The sequence below is a fragment of the Ursus maritimus genome, unplaced genomic scaffold, assembly GCF_017311325.1.
Source record: "Ursus maritimus isolate PB19 unplaced genomic scaffold, ASM1731132v1 scaffold_2, whole genome shotgun sequence".
Classification (NCBI taxonomy): Eukaryota; Metazoa; Chordata; class Mammalia; order Carnivora; family Ursidae; genus Ursus; species Ursus maritimus.
This window is the reverse complement of record NW_024424452.1, coordinates 26,833,191-26,848,635: the sequence shown is the minus strand read 5'-3', so window position 1 is coordinate 26,848,635 and position 15,445 is coordinate 26,833,191. Positions and strand designations below refer to the sequence as shown.

The following is a 15,445-nucleotide window of genomic DNA, read 5'->3' as shown; positions in this document are numbered from 1 at the left end:
TAAAAGGATATCAACACATTTAGAAAGGAGAATTTGGGGTAGAGCTAGTGATTAAGAACAATCATTCATTCATCAGCAAATATTAACTGAGCAGCTACTGTGTGCCGGGCACCAGTAGAGACGCCTGAGATACAGAGGTGAATAGGCAGACAAGGATGAGGTCGGCTCTTAGGCAGGGTATGGGTCCTCAGGAACTGAAGGGTTCCCGTAACACATTCAAACATGACATTCTCTATTCAGTGCATGTGCTAGCCGTCCGTCCCCAACCCCACCTCTTCACATCTCATCTTGTTCTACAAAGGATTTAGGAACAAGACAGAAAGCACATCGTGCATCCCAGCCGAGTGACCTTACACCCTGGGATCACGACCTTCATCAACGGAGTCACAAACTGGGCCTACACCTTCCTTCGCAAAATCCAAACTTCCGCTTTCTAGAGAAAAAGTTATTTTTCCCGAGCTTGCATTTCCCCCCCCACAATTTGTTTCATTGGAGTGTACCATTAGTAGTTTTCTAGAACGTACCAGGTAATGCCAAAATGAACCCATACGCAACAGCTGTTGATTCACATTGAAACTAAATGAAGTTTATCTTTTATGGACATGTGTGCTCTCACAGTTGTCACTTTTTCTTGGGGGGTGAAAATGTGTCAACATTTCTGAGTCATTTTCTTTTTCACAAGGTAACTTTGTGTTATAACATAGAGCCTAGAGGGAATGAAACATATTAACACCGGGGATCCTCTTCATCTAGTCTAACACTGAAACGTGATCACAGCACAGAACTAGTCTTCAACGAGGCCACCTCTGTGGATTTCAGACCCCACTGAGACAGCCTTCTCCGGCCTGCACGCTGCCAGCCACCAACCATCATGATACACACACAGAACAAAGCAGCAGCTCCATGACACTGCCCATCTCCCTGAAGGTGCAGCGCGTCACCAAGTCAATGAGCTTGCAAAGGCCACAAAAAAAAAAAAAAAAAAAAAAAAAAAAAAGTCAATTCATGACTAGATATCCCAGAGGCGTCATGAAGGACAACACAATGGGGGCTTTATGAAGCACCCCCAAAACAAAAGAGCCCTTGGGAGAACAGCTGACCCTTCTCCTAAGTCTGCAAAAATTATTCTCATTAGCTCCTGCTGCAAAAATCAAATGTGACATGAAGAGCGTTGTGTTATGCGCTCATGGGATTCTGTCCAAATAAAAAAAAAAAGTTCAAAAAAAATCAGCCCTTAATTTTCTACTCAATCTGAGAATTCGCATCTAGTTGCAATTATAACCGAATTCCTATTATACGTAGATAAAATAATAGACAATTTGCAATGTCATTTCTCCAGCCCTATCAAACCTTTTCTCCCCGCTTACAGTGAAATTTTGGTCCCTGTTCGAAGTGATTTATTTTTTCTGGAATCACTTATTTTCAGACAATCAAAGTTTCCTGCATTTCGGGGTGCTCAGCTCAGTTATGACACGAAAGGCTGCATACCAAAGTGCTAATGGTGGTGATCTCTGGGTGATAGAATTATGGGGGCTGGTATATTCTCTTTAGCTTATATATGTTTTAATTTTTCTAGAATGAATATAAAATATTAAAGGTTTTTTAAAGTTACACATATGTATTTTAAGAACACTGCAGCACTTCCCCTTCTCCTCTGTGAACTGAATTTCATTTCATTCTGGTATTCAGAGAAAACGTGCTTGTGGGAGCTCCCCCAACTCCAGGAAAGAACCAGGAATAGTTCAAGCCAATTATGAAGGTCCCAGTCCTCTTTGCCAACCATTAATTTAGAAGCTGGCATGTGACCAAAGGTTTAGCCAATGAGACATAATTACAAACAATTACTAACATCCCAGTCCTCTGCCAACCATTGGTTTAGAGGTTGGCATGTGACCAAGTTTAAGCCAATGAGACATAAGGGGATGCCTGCTGAGGAGTTTCTGGAAAAGGTTTTTCTCCCTGATAAAAAAGAGACACAGGAAAAGAACCTAACCTTCCATTTCCTCTAGGCTTTTGGACATCACTTTATGAGGACATGGTGGCTGGAGCTATGGCTGCCATCTTGTGACCATGAGGAAGAAGCCAAGAAAATCCCAAATAAGTCTGTTTTTGAGCTGCTGAATTAACTAACCCTGAAATCACTGACCTGCACTTCTTCTTATGTGAAATAATAAACTCTTATTGTTTAAGCCACTTTAATTGCTATATGGTATGCCATATTTTTGTGCAACTAAAAGCCCCCAAATGACATGAATACTGTAACTTTGTGATGTTCAGCTTCCTTAAAAAGGTGTGTGAACCATCACTATAAACTTGTCCATCAAGGGAGACCACAAACAAATTTTTTTTTTTTTTTTTAAACAAAGACACACACCTAACTCCAGGAACCATCCCTCACAACCTGAGATTACATCTCCACGGCCCTTTCTGCAAGGCTCCATCTGCTGGTCTTTGAAGGTAAGGCAGCCCCATGTCTGCAGTGATCCAGCTTGGGTCCCACATCTGGGGTTTGGCTAAATCTGTCAGTAACTTGGGGGCACTTCTACTGAGCCCTTCAAGCTTGGACACACCTGGATCCCCGCCCTCAGGCACTTCCAGAACTGAGCTCTCAATTCCTGATTCAGAACACTCTTGGAGGTAGCTATTCCAGAGGTTGCAAAGTCAAACACAAGGGCCAGGCTGTTAACACAAATGAGTGCCCAGGCCAGGTAAGGACAAGGGAACTGGAAAACTCATGCCCCTATAAAAACACATGCACTTTTTATGTATAATTTCCCAATTGTTAAAAGTTGGCAACTACTTCAAGTATCCTTAAAACTCTGTGTGGAACAAACCAAACTTATCTGAAGGCTGGATGCAGCCTACCAGCTTCTGGTTCACAACCTCTGGACTAGTCACACCTCATTATCATATAACAATTACATACAACTTTAAGACTTCCCAAGCCCTTTTCTATTGCCCTTTCCCAAGTGTAAGGATGAGAGAACTCCTGTGTCTCAAGACCAGATCCATTTCCAGGAAAGAAAATCCTCTCATCTTTCCCCAAAATCAATGACACTGGGATGGGTGCTGCCCTTTTTACAATTTAGCCAAAATACAGAGGAGGAAAGCAAGGGCTCAACCATTCTGAGGCAAAGGGATTTGCTGAGAAAGGACCAAGGCTGTTGAACAGGTAAAGCTCACAACTTAGAGATGCCCCAATTTATTTTTCGTGTCTTATTACACTGGCTAGGACTTCTAGTACAATGTTCAATAGCCGTGGTGAGAGTGGACATCCTTATCTTGTTATTCATCTTATGGGGCAAGCATTCAAATAGCATTCACTATTAAATATGATGTAAAATATAGGCTTTTTTGTAGATGCTTGTATCAGGTAGATGAAATTCCCTCCTTTTCCTAGTTTTCTGAGCAATTTTATCATGAACAGATATTGAATTTTGTCAGATGCTTTTTCTGCATCCATTGATATAATTGTGTGTTTTTTTTCTTCTTTAGGCTATTATATTCACCAATTTTTGAATATTGAACCAGCCTGGTATCCCTGGGAGAAGCCCCATTTGGTCATGGCCTGGGTTTCCAGTACTTTCAGAGACTCTGTTGCCTCTGTCATAAAGTGTAGGTAGTAACACTGACCCTATCTCACAGAATTGTGCTGAAGATTAAAAAAAAGAGAGAACATGTGTGTTCTTGTGAAAGGAGGTACGTGCCTTGACCCAGAGTGCTATTCAGATAGAGGCCAAGAAGAGGCCCTGCAAAGGCAAACTTCCGTTGTTCAAGCTTCTGGCACACCAGGCACCACATGGAACACAGGAGATATCCTAATTCCATGTATCATAAAGCATGCAAAGTGATTTTAAGTGCCACTAAGATTAATGATTTCAGTTTTAATAGTCGTATATTCTCTTCAATGTGCATTAGAAAAAAACATTGCAGAGCTGCCTGGGTGGCTCAGTCGGTTAAGCATCTGACTCTTGATTTCAGCTCAGGTCATCATTTCAGGGTCGTGGGTTTGAGCCCCGCACTGGGCTCCGCACTCAGCACAGAGTCTCCTTGTCCCTCTCCCTCTGCTCCTCTCCTCACTCACTCACTTGAGCTCTCCCTTCCCCCTCTCTCACATACATAAATAAGTAAATAAATAAAATCTCTCTAAAAAAAAAAAAAGAAACAAACATAGCTGGCATGAGTAATATCTGGTTTCACGCATGATGATGATAATAGTTATACTTAGTTTTGACCGAGTATCAGGCACTGTTCTAAGCACTATGCAATCATTCATTTCATCTTCACATCAGCCCTATGGGTAGGTCACAGTTATTATAATCCTCTCTTGCAGATGAGGAAGCAGAGCACAGAGAGATTAAGTAGCTTGCTCAAGGTCACACAGCTGGTGAGTGGCAGAGCTGGGTTTTAAACACAGTCACCCCCATTCTAGAATCCATGCTCTTAACTAATCTAACATATTGCTTTTTTTTTGTTCAGTCTGATCTAGATTGTGGGGGAGAGAGCTTACAACAAAAATTTTAAGTAAGTAATATAAGGAGGACATCATTTTTGTGAATGATGTCTAAAAACAGGCAAAACTGATGGTGACAGAAGTCGGAATAGCAGTTACTTCTGAGGGAGACAGGGGGTACTGACTGGGAAGAGGTGTGAGGGAACTTTCTGGAAATATTTCACATCTTGGTCTGAGTAGTGGCTATATGACTGCAGACATATGCCAAAATTAACTTTAGGCTGGACACTAAGTTTGTGTACTTTACGCCCTCTACTGTATATATATTTTACCTCAATTATAAGTTCATTAATAATAGTAATAATAATAATAATACACAAACATGGAGGTAATATGCAAAGGTCTTCAGTTTGGAGAAGCCTGCGTGAGAATCTCCACAAGCTGCAAGATGGACCCTATCACTCCCCTTTTCCAGATGGGGAAACTGAGGCCGGAGAGGAAAAGACCTCTTACACCACCCTCAGGGCTGCAAATGCAGAGATGGCTGGCTGGGCCCGGGGGCTGACGGCCACCCCCTTCCCTCTGGAGGTGAGGAGGGCACCTCACCATCCTGCAGACGGCTGGCCGGGCCCGGGACAGCAGAGGGGCTGGAAGCCGAGCAGCCCATGCCCGTATTTGCCCAAGCCGTCCGCTCTCCCTCACCCTCCCAGCCGTGCACCCAGATGTTCGGCTGGCTTTTTCCCTTTTTCAGTCACAAGGCTCCTGGGGCCCAGCTCCGCCTGCCAAACTCCACATTCTTGGCAAGGACTGCAGGCCGGCAGGCAGGCAGGAGGGGCCGGGGCAGAGCAGGCATCCCCGGAGGCAGCCCTCGGCAGGGAGCAGCCCCGGGGCGCACACCGTCCCTCTGCGGGCGGCTCACCTTGCAGCATGCTCCGGTAGGCCGTGTCGGCGATGGCGTAGATGTGGGGCGGCATCTCGTGCCTCTTCTTGCCCTTGTACATGTCCACGATCTTCTCCGAGTAGATGGGCAGTTGCTTGTAGGGGTTGACCACCACGCAGAAGAGGCCAGAGTATGTCTGCCAAAGAGAGAACCCAAGCTTACTTGCAGCACGGGGCCGCGGGGAGAGCTTGGACACCCAGCCCGGGGGGTCCGGGCCCAGCAACGCCCACCACCACGGGCACTTAAACACGTACTGAGCGCCTCTGTGTGCATTTGGTCACTGCATCTTCATGGCAAAACTGTGAGATGGGGAAACTGAGGCTCAGAGTCCTGGCATCACTGATAGGCTGCGGATGGGGGAAGAGAAGAACCCTGGGGTTCTGGGCCACCTCTGTTCTATCTTAGAGCTGTGTGCTTTCAGACAGTCGGGGTTCAGACCCCAGCCCCTCTCCCACACGCCGCCACTCACCTCCCCGAGCCTCCGTCTACTGGGCACTTACTGTTCCATGCACTGGGCTCTAAGCACCTCATGGGCATCTCATCACTGAATCCTCTTATCTCCCCTGTGACCGTCACACTGTGATTTCCCTGCTGCCCATGTGGCAGATGAGGAAAACGGGGTTGGTGAGGTCATCACCAGCCCACCCAGATGGAGGGAAATTCGGAGCTAGCAAGCACGACTGTTCCAGCCCAGAGGTTACACACTCTTGCCCGTTAACAAAATACTGCCTCCTCTGTAAAGAGAAGGGACGAACACAGCTGTCCTTCAAAAGGAATGGCCCTGACACACGCCAGCACACAGACGAACCCCAAAAATGGTATACGCTGGGTAGGGAAGAAGCCAGACACAAAAGGTCGCCTAGTGTATGATTCCATGTATCCGAAACGCCCAGGACAGGCAAATCACAGAGACAGAAACACATCCCTGGTTTCCAGGGACTGGGAGGAGGGGGATGCGGAGTGACTGCTAATGGCTATGGGGGTTTCCTTTTAGGATCATAAAAACATTCCAGGGGGGCGCCTGGGTGGCTCAGTTGGTTAAATGCCTTTGGCTCAGGTCATGATCTTGGGGTCCTGGGATCAAGCACTGCATGGAGCCTCTCCATCTGCCCCTCCCTCTGCTCATGCTCGCTCTCTTTCTCCCCCCCGAAATAAATAAATAAATAAATAAATAAATAAAATCTTCCCAAAAAATGTTCCAGAACTAGACAGTACTAATAATTGTATAACACTGTGGATGTGCTAAATGCCATTGAATTGTACCCTTGAAACTGGCTCAAATGGCGAATTCTAGGTTATATGGATTTTACCACAATTTAAAAAAAAATCGTTGTTCTGCCCCACCAAGTGCATAGGAGCATCTGAAAATAATCAGAATACGGAAAAGGTGTGAAGGCGCTCGGCAAACCCTACTGTGAGCCATGTGCGAGGCACTATCGCTGCTCTGGCTGTCCTTTACTAGACATCGGCTTTTCCCTGGGCTGAGGTCACAGCTCAGGCGACAGGCTCCATCCTGTCCCACAGGAACTGCTTTTCCCCAACGATACCATCAGTGCTGCCTGAGGCTCTAAGAGCCAGGAAGCAGGCCATCTCTTCACCTCCCCCTAGAAGGGATGAAAGGAGGAGCAGATGGCCCATCTCTGGGTGACACTCAGGGCAAAGCAAACACCAGAGAGGTTAAGCAACTTGACCAAAGTCACAAAGCGAGACCCTGGCAGCGCCAACCCCAGCTCGGCCCACTCCCAGGCCTGAGCACCGCCCGTGAGCACCGTCTGCCCGCCCCACAGAAAGAGAAACAATGCATCATTTGTTCATGCAGTCCCTCATTCATTGTGTCCTAGACACCGTGCAAGGCTCTGCGGTTAAAGAAGACGAAAAACACGAGGTTCTGACCACAAAGGAATTTCAGCCTGGGCTGCACTGATTGGAGGAGAAGCGCCCCTCCAGGGCTCAGTCTGCTAAGGGACAATGGTGTGTGATGCGCCTGGGTGAGAAGAGGACAGTATTCTTCAAAAGGTACAGGATTGGGGGGAATAATCTCCCTGATTCTCAGCATTCCCCAAAAAAGCAGGAAATGAGGTCAACACAGACCTGTCTAAACATCCATCAGCCATTTATTGAGCACCTACTGTATACCGGGTTTGTGCTAGATGCTGGAGATAAATAAATCATTGGTGACTCCTGCCTTCTGAGAACCCACAGATTGGAGAGGGGACAAGGATATTTAAAAATAATGTCCCTAGAACAAGGATGGAGCTCAGGGAATGAGGGGAGCAAGGAAGAGAGGGCTCTAATCCACAATGGGGGTCAGTCAGGGAAACTTCCAGTGGGGAGGTGGTCCCTGCCCTGAATCTTAACAGACAAGGAGGTGTTAGCCTGCTGGGGAGGTACCGAAGGCACGGAAGGCAGGGGGGTGAGTGCGCACCCGCGGGGAAACTGCAAGCAGTTTGGTATTTCTGGATCATACAGGAGGAGACAAGCAAGGGTGAAGGGATTGGCTTCCGCAGAGGCAGGCAGGGGCCAGGACCCGCACTCAGCCTGATGGGTCTTCTGTCGGCCCGGGGGCCCCCTCCCCCATCTGACTGTCCAGTCCCCTCCCACCATCCTGCCAACACCAGTGCAAGTGCCCTGAGGGCGGAAGCACCCTCTTCCTCCTCTCCAGTCTGTACACAGGCCGTGGCATACAGTAGGTGCTCACTAAATGCTTGCCCAACAAAGACCTGAGGGGTACGTTAATTACAAAGATTCCCTGAAACAGGGCTTGCAATGTCTTCATCTCTGTGACCTAGGGCTTTGCCCTGGGCCGGCACACAGTAGGTGCTTGTAGATGTCTGCGGACCTGGTGACAAAGGCTCTGTGTCTTGTTCATCTGTGTCCTCGTGCCTAGCACGGGGCCTCCCCAGAGTAAGTGTCCAAATAACGATCAGTCGTTTGAATGAAGGTCAGCCAAGTCTTACCTCTCCTTCAGGCCTTAACTCCACTTCCAGATCCCCCTGGCTGTGCCCCCTGCCAACCGCCACACCCTTGTTAGAATATAGGTGTCATTTACAGCCCAAACCACCTTCTTACCAAGCCCTTGACCTGGAGGCAATGAAGGGCAGTGGTTAAGGGTCCAGAATCGAGGACTTGGTTTGAACCCTCATTCTGCTACTTCCTGCCTGTGTGACCCTGGACGAGTCTCTTGACCTCTCTGAGCCTATTTTCCTCCACTGAAAAACAAAGGTGTGTAATAGCAGATCCTTCATAGGCTTGCTGTGAGATAATGTTCACGAAGCATTTAACAGAGTGCGTGGTATGTAGTAGGTGCTCAATAAATATTAGTGTCTCTACCCTGCTCCCTTTATTTCACAATGACAACAACTTCGCCAGCTTGGAATCTTCACGTGCACCATTGCTCCTATGTCTCCCCTCCATCTTCTCAGAGCCATTTCCACCTCCTCTTTCAGGGCTCATCCTCAAGGTCACCCCCTGGACTGCAAGCTGCCAACGCGGTATCGCCAGCCCAGTACAGGGCCATGCACAAGGCAGACACTCAGCAAATACTTGCTGAATACAATGAATAAAAGAAAGAAGGAACGCCCCAGCTCTCCCAATTCCTTCTCCAGCTTTCTAGGAAGTATCACTTTACTCCTGTCTGCCCAGACCAGCTCCTGGTGATAAGCCCCCGGGAAGCCCTTAATCCGAGCTTCCAGGCAGATCTGAATCTCTGCTCGGTTCAGCACATCTTCCCAGGGCACCGCGAGCCAAGAGGAAGAGCTGGGCAGGCAGCAGCATGCCCCACGCAGGGTGGCTGGGCTTCAGAATCCACAGGTCTGAGGTCTGCTGTTTAACCTCGGTTCATCTCTCCAGACCAAGACCCCTGCAGTGGGTGGTGTTTCTGCCTCCCTGTCCCCCACACGCCCCTCTCCAGCAGGTCAAGTTCAGAGGTTTCACTACGCCCACCTCCTGTGTCCCCGGCAGCATCTCAGGGCCACATGCCCTGAGGCCACCAGCAGGTCCCAGCCACAGGCCCAGGGTTTCCCTCTTGTGACCGTATTAGGAAGTGACTCTAGTTTTTCCCTGACACTTTATATGGTCAGCCACAGAGCCCTGAGCTGGAGATCGCTCCCACGGCCTCCTCCTCGCAGGCACCAGCGGGCGAAGGTGGAAGGAACGCAGGCTTTAAGTCACACAGCCCAGGGCAGAACCTTAGCTTGGCCCTCCTCCATGACCTGCGTGATTTGTGGGAGTGGCCAAACCACTGAGCCTCTTCTTCTGCATCTATAAAATGATGGCAAGGGGCACCTGGGTGGCTCAGTGGGTGAAGTATCTGCCTTTGGCTCAGGTCATGATCTCAGGGTCCTGGGATCAAGTCCCATGTAAGACTCTGTGCTCAGCAGGGAGTCGGCTTGTCCCTCTGCCCCGCTCCTGGTTTATGTGCACACGCTCTTTCAAATAAATAAATAAAATCTTTTTAAAAAATGATGGAGAGATGTACCTTCTTTACCAGGTTGTAGTGCGATGTCATGGCTTTCGGAACATCCTATCCTAAAGACAGAGTCCACCAAGAATGCAATTTACTTTAGCCTTAATTTTAAAGGTAAAAAAGACTAGAAACAACCTAAATACCCATCAATGGGGGAGCAGCTTAGTAATTACACACACTGCATTAAAAAGAGTACATTAGGGGCGCCTGGGTGGCTTAGTCGGTTAAACGTCTGCCTTCGGCTCAGGTCATGATCCCAGGGTCCTGGGATTGAGTCCCACATCTGGCTCCCTGCTCAGCAGAGTGCCTTCTTCTCCCTCTCCTTCTGCCCCTCACCCCAGCTCATGCTCTCTCTTGCTCTACTCTCTCTCAAGTAAAAAATTTTTTAAAAAGAGTACATTTAGGGGCGCCTGGGTGGCACAGCGGTTAAGCGTCTGCCTTCGGCCCAGGGCGTGATCCCGGCGTTATGGGATCAAGCCCCACATCAGGCTCCTCTGCTATGAGCCTGCTTCTTCCTCTCCTACTCCCCATGCTTGTGTTCCCTCTCTCGCTGGCTGTCTCTATCTCTGTAGAATGAATAAATAAAATCTTTAAAAAAAAAAAAGAGTACATTTATACATGTATATACATGCATATATATACAAATATGCATATGTTTGCCTGTATAGGTATAAAATATTTCTGGAAACCTATGTAAGACACATGCTCACGCCTTCTCTATGGAAGGGAACGGGAAGATGAGGAATGGGGATGAAAGGACAAAATTTTGAACATCCTGATATACTATTTAATATTTGCCTGTATTACCTATTCAAAACAACGTTCTATATCTGGCCAGATAGTTAATAACAAATACAAGAAGAAGCCACAAGACATGATGTATGCTTCTTATTTTCAAATATTTTCTTGTGGTCTTTGCATGGACAGCCTTGTGTTACTGAAAACCTTCTTTGGAGGAATAACAATTTGAAAGATCTAAACAGTGAGGTCACGGGGCTCAATATCGGGCAGCTGGCAGCTGTGTTTTCTACCTTCCAAGACCCGGAGCGGTTATATATACTTTTTTTCTACCCTCCAGGACCCTCTGGCGCTCAGGAGGCCTCTGCTCAGAGCCCATTCTCAGCATCCCTGGGCAGATATTCCTTCAGGTCCCTGGGCCAAGTGTCTAAGACAAAAAATATGGTCACCCGCTCAGGTTTGGAAGGAAGGCCTCTCCTTACCCCCCCAGTCTTCTCAGAACAGTGAACTCAGAACGAGGAAAAGATTCTTTGGGGTTCATGGGTGGGGAATTTGGGCCAGGAAACCCAATAAATAGGAGAGTCCATCTACCTTTGCTCTGGATCATGCTCCTAACCCCAGGGCCTTGGCACGGCAATGGAAAGTCCCACTGTTGACGGGGATCAAGCAGGTTAGAGATGAGTGAAGTGGGCCAGGTCTGAAGAAAAAGCAGGTGTAGTAACAACAACCAACAACACTCAGCCCCAGGATCTGGGAGACAAAAGGGAGCAGTGAGACCTATGGAGAAACTGCCCATACCCCGTCTAACAGGATGGTAACCTAACAACCTGGGCCCAGGGGTAGGTACCAGCTCCTCTGCTTTTCCAAGCAATGCCAGAAACTGAGATTTTCTTGTCTTTTCTTCTCTTTTTTGGGGGGGCATGGATAGGGAGAAGTGATATGTCAAATTAACTCAATTTTAAAAAAATCACTCACTCTGGGCTAACAGCTAACAACTTAGTAGGTACTCAAGACATCCTAATTACAAAGTTGGACTTCTTCCTTCTGTGCACTTAAAGGCTGCCCAGCTCCAAGCTAACGGCACCCGGGGCACCATCCCCACCTGCCCCAGCCCACAGCCATCACTCCAGCTCAAGGGTCCAGTTACCCCAGGGCCCTTTACCACCCACAGGTAGTCAATCACTCCGGTCCTGGAGGCAAACGAACCTCGCCTGGATCCCAGCTCTGCCCACTTACACCAGTAGGACTGAGCACAGCTGAGCCTCAGGGCCCTGGTCTCTGAAATGGGGTAACAGCCTCTGTCTCATAGGATCCTTGGAAGGATTAAATGAGCAGCTGTTCAAAGCGCTGGTCCCAGGGCCAGCTTTTCAGGGTTCAAGACCCAGCTGTTGCTCATCAAGTTACGTAAGTTTTCCAAGCCCCACTTTATCTGCAAAAATGAGACTGAAAAACAGTGTCTCTCTCTTACACAAAGAGAAGAACAGTAGTCGCCATACTAATGTCTTGGTGGGAGCTCATAACCCAGGAGTTTTAAATGAACAGCAGTTACCATCACTGTTGTGGGGCTACGGAAGCTCCTTTGAGAGTCTAATGAAATCGAAGACCCCTGCCCAGAAAAAAATGTACGTATACCCGAACTTGTCCTTAAATCCTTGGAGGCTGACAAACTCCTCAGTGCCCATTTGTGGGCACTGAGTATAGAACACGTTTAGGGGGGAAAAAACACGTTTTTTGGTGAGAACACTTAACACAGTTGTGGTCTACCCTCTTAACCACTTTTTAAGTGTACCACACGGTACTGTTAACTGTAGCCACAAATCTCTGGAACATACTCATCTGCACGACCGAAACTCTGTAGCTGTTGGACACCTTCCTATTTCCCTCTCCCCCAGCTCCGAACGCCTGCACCCCACCCCCTCTACCCCCCAGCCACCATTCCACGCTCTGATTCTGAGAATGATGATTTTCAATGCCTCCCGTGAGCGGAACCTGGATGGTTCGTCCTTCTGTGCCAGCCCTATTTCACTCAGTATCTTGTCCCCCGGCTTCACCGATGTGGTCACCAATGGCAAGATTTCCTTTCTTAAGGCTGAATGATGGTCTATTGTATGGACACATCACATTTTCGTTATCCATTCCACATGTTGGAATCTAGGTCCTTTATTTGCATCTGGCTCAAGTGAGTCTTATCTTCCTTCCTATCCTCCCTTCATTAGAAAGCAGCCTCAGGGCAAGGGCTGGGTGTTGTACTCTCAGCGGGAGAGCCTGGAGCAGTCTACTGGACAGGCAGAGTCTGGCCCAGGTCCCTTCCCAGGCAAGTCACGTCAGCTCTCTGCCTGGGACAGGTCACGTGTAGGGTGGGAGATCTGCTTTGCTCTCAACGGTGGTGTAAAGGACAAAATGGGGCGGGAAGAATTTAGGACGGTACCCAGTATAGGCAAGGCCCACACTTTATTGAGTGTCCGCTGCCTGAAACCCTTGTCTCATCCCCCCGCCAAACAGTAAGGATGGAGCCAACTGCTGAGTGCTGGTGCTAAGATCCTGGCAGAGAGAACCCAGCGTCCAGAAGGGCAGAGAAGTGTGGACGGGGACTCAGAGTCACACACGTGTGCCATGTGTGCCATAAACAGGTAAGGCAAGAACCTGCATTTCAAGGATAAGGACACAGGACCCAGTGGCATCCATAGACTCTTCTAGAACCAAGAGGACAAGGGTCTTCATCTGAGTTGCACTTTGCAGAATGGAGGGGGAAGTTCTCTTCATTAGCAAAGGCGAAATCAGGCACCCTGGCTGCCTCAGCGTCACCTGCCACCGACCTGTGTCTCCCGAGGTCATGTACCGTGCTTCCCTTCCCCCACTTCCTTCTCTATCTCCTCCATCATGGACAACGGGTTCTATTCAAGTGATTAAACTGACCAGAAAGGAACGAGATCCGAGTAGGCACAGGGTCACAAGGCTGAAAGGCTTTTCTTCTAATCTGTCTAGAGAAGCACAGCAGGAATTTGAAGCTTTGATTCATTTTTTAATCTGCTGTCAGATTAGATATTCTGGGTCTCGGGACCTTCATATGCCCTTCATTTTTTTTTTTTTTCTGATTTCTATTTGGGGCTCAAATGCTATGTGAGAGGACAGCAGGTGAGATTTATACACAGGCCCGTCCTTGACCTCTCCGAGGGAGAGAACACATCTGAGATGGGAGGCCTGGAAGAGCTCCATCTCCCTCCCAGCTCCCTGCAGCCTGGCCTCCTTAGAAGAGCCGGTCCTCTGCAGACAGCTCCAAGTCCATAGGATTTCCATGCAAGGAGTGCCTCAGACAAAGGGGACTTTCCCTGCGTAGTTAGGGAAGTTAAGGATAGGCTTTAGCTCTCTGAGATCAGCTTACTCACCTGTGAAATGGGACAGTATACTTATTCCATGGGCATTGTGTCGATTACATGAGGTAAGATGTGTCAAGGTACACGACAGGGGCTAGAGGAGGTATTCGATAATTTCAGGTTGCTCCCGTTCCCTCTTGGCTCTTAAAAAAAGCTACTGTCGGGACGCCTGGGTGGCTCAGTCGGTTAAGCGTCTGCCTTCAGCTCAGGTCGTGATCCCAGAGTCCTGGGATCAAGTCCCACATCAGGCTCCTTGTTCAGCGGGGAGCCTGCTTCTCCCTCTGCCTGCAGTTCCCCTGCTTGTGCTCGCTCTCTCTGACAAATAAATAAATAAAATCTTAAAAAAAATAAAAGCGACTCTTAGGCCCTCTGAACTATCCATATGAAGAATGGGTAATCAGTTATGATCCCTCCACAGGATAGATGACAATAGCCGCTGAAGGGCATGGTGGGGGGTTATAATGGAAATGTGGGAATGCTCGGCGATGACTCATAGACAGAAAAAAAGAGCGAGCCAGCTATGTGCGCAGACTTGTAAATATGTAAACATCCACCATTCTCACAAAGCAAGAGCCCAAGAACGCACCATTTTATCAGCTGTTACCTTTGGGGGAGGAATGATTTTTTTGTGTTTGCTGTGCTTTTCTGAATTTGCCAAACCTTCTGTAATAAACGTGACTTATTTTCCTAATTAGGAAATAAAATCTGCAGAGCATTTTTATAGATGACAAGGGATTTTTTTTTTTTTTTTTTTGGTAATTTTCACGTGGCAACACTGAAGGGGCTGAGCCAGAGGGCTTAAGGATGGAAGGGAGGGACCGTTTTCACAAATTTGCAAAGGATGCCAGAAAAAAGACCGAAACAACGACATAACCAGTAGTAACACCAGCATTCTGAGAGCTGACCATGTGCCCAGAGGCGTGCCAAGTGCTTTCTTTTGAGAGTAACCCACTCTGTGAGGTTGGTACTAATCTTCTGCTCACTTCACAGAGAAGACAAAGAAATTTCAGAGAAATTAGGTAACTCGCCCGAGGGATTAGCACACCCTTTCTGAGGGGCAAATAGACAAAGGCTGAGCTGGAGGACCCCCTCGCCAGCAGCTTGACACCAGGCGGCCACCTGTGTCCCTCTTGTTCTGGGGAGTTGGTCCAAACCCACAAGGAACCTGTGCACCCCAAGTCACATCGTCACCCTCAGAGCCTCCAGCAGCGATGCTAGTGTCCTATCCCGTACTGCCCAGTACGGCCGCCATTAGCCTCACGGGCTGGTGAGCACTTGACATTGGCCGGTGCAACCGAAGAAACGAATTTTGATTTCTAATTCGCTTACGTCTAAATGTCATTAGCCACATGTGGCCGGTGGCCACCATCGTGGACAGTGCCGCTCTGCTCTGCACAGGAGACCCAGAGGCATCCCGGCTCCAATCGAGGAATTCCCATTTGCAACCGGGAAGACCTCCACAAAGCCTAGCCAGA

The 15,445-nt window shown here is 48.2% G+C and overlaps 1 protein-coding gene across 1 annotated transcript in view; it reads right to left on the bottom strand.

The window, feature by feature from the left end:
* Positions 1-15,445, bottom strand: part of MYH11 (myosin heavy chain 11) — a 113,412-nt gene that overhangs the window by 80,695 nt on the left and 17,272 nt on the right. The window contains exon 3 of the mRNA XM_040635288.1: positions 5,373-5,529. Coding sequence (XP_040491222.1) covers positions 5,373-5,529 — 157 coding nt within the window. The remainder of the gene's footprint in view (positions 1-5,372; positions 5,530-15,445) is intronic.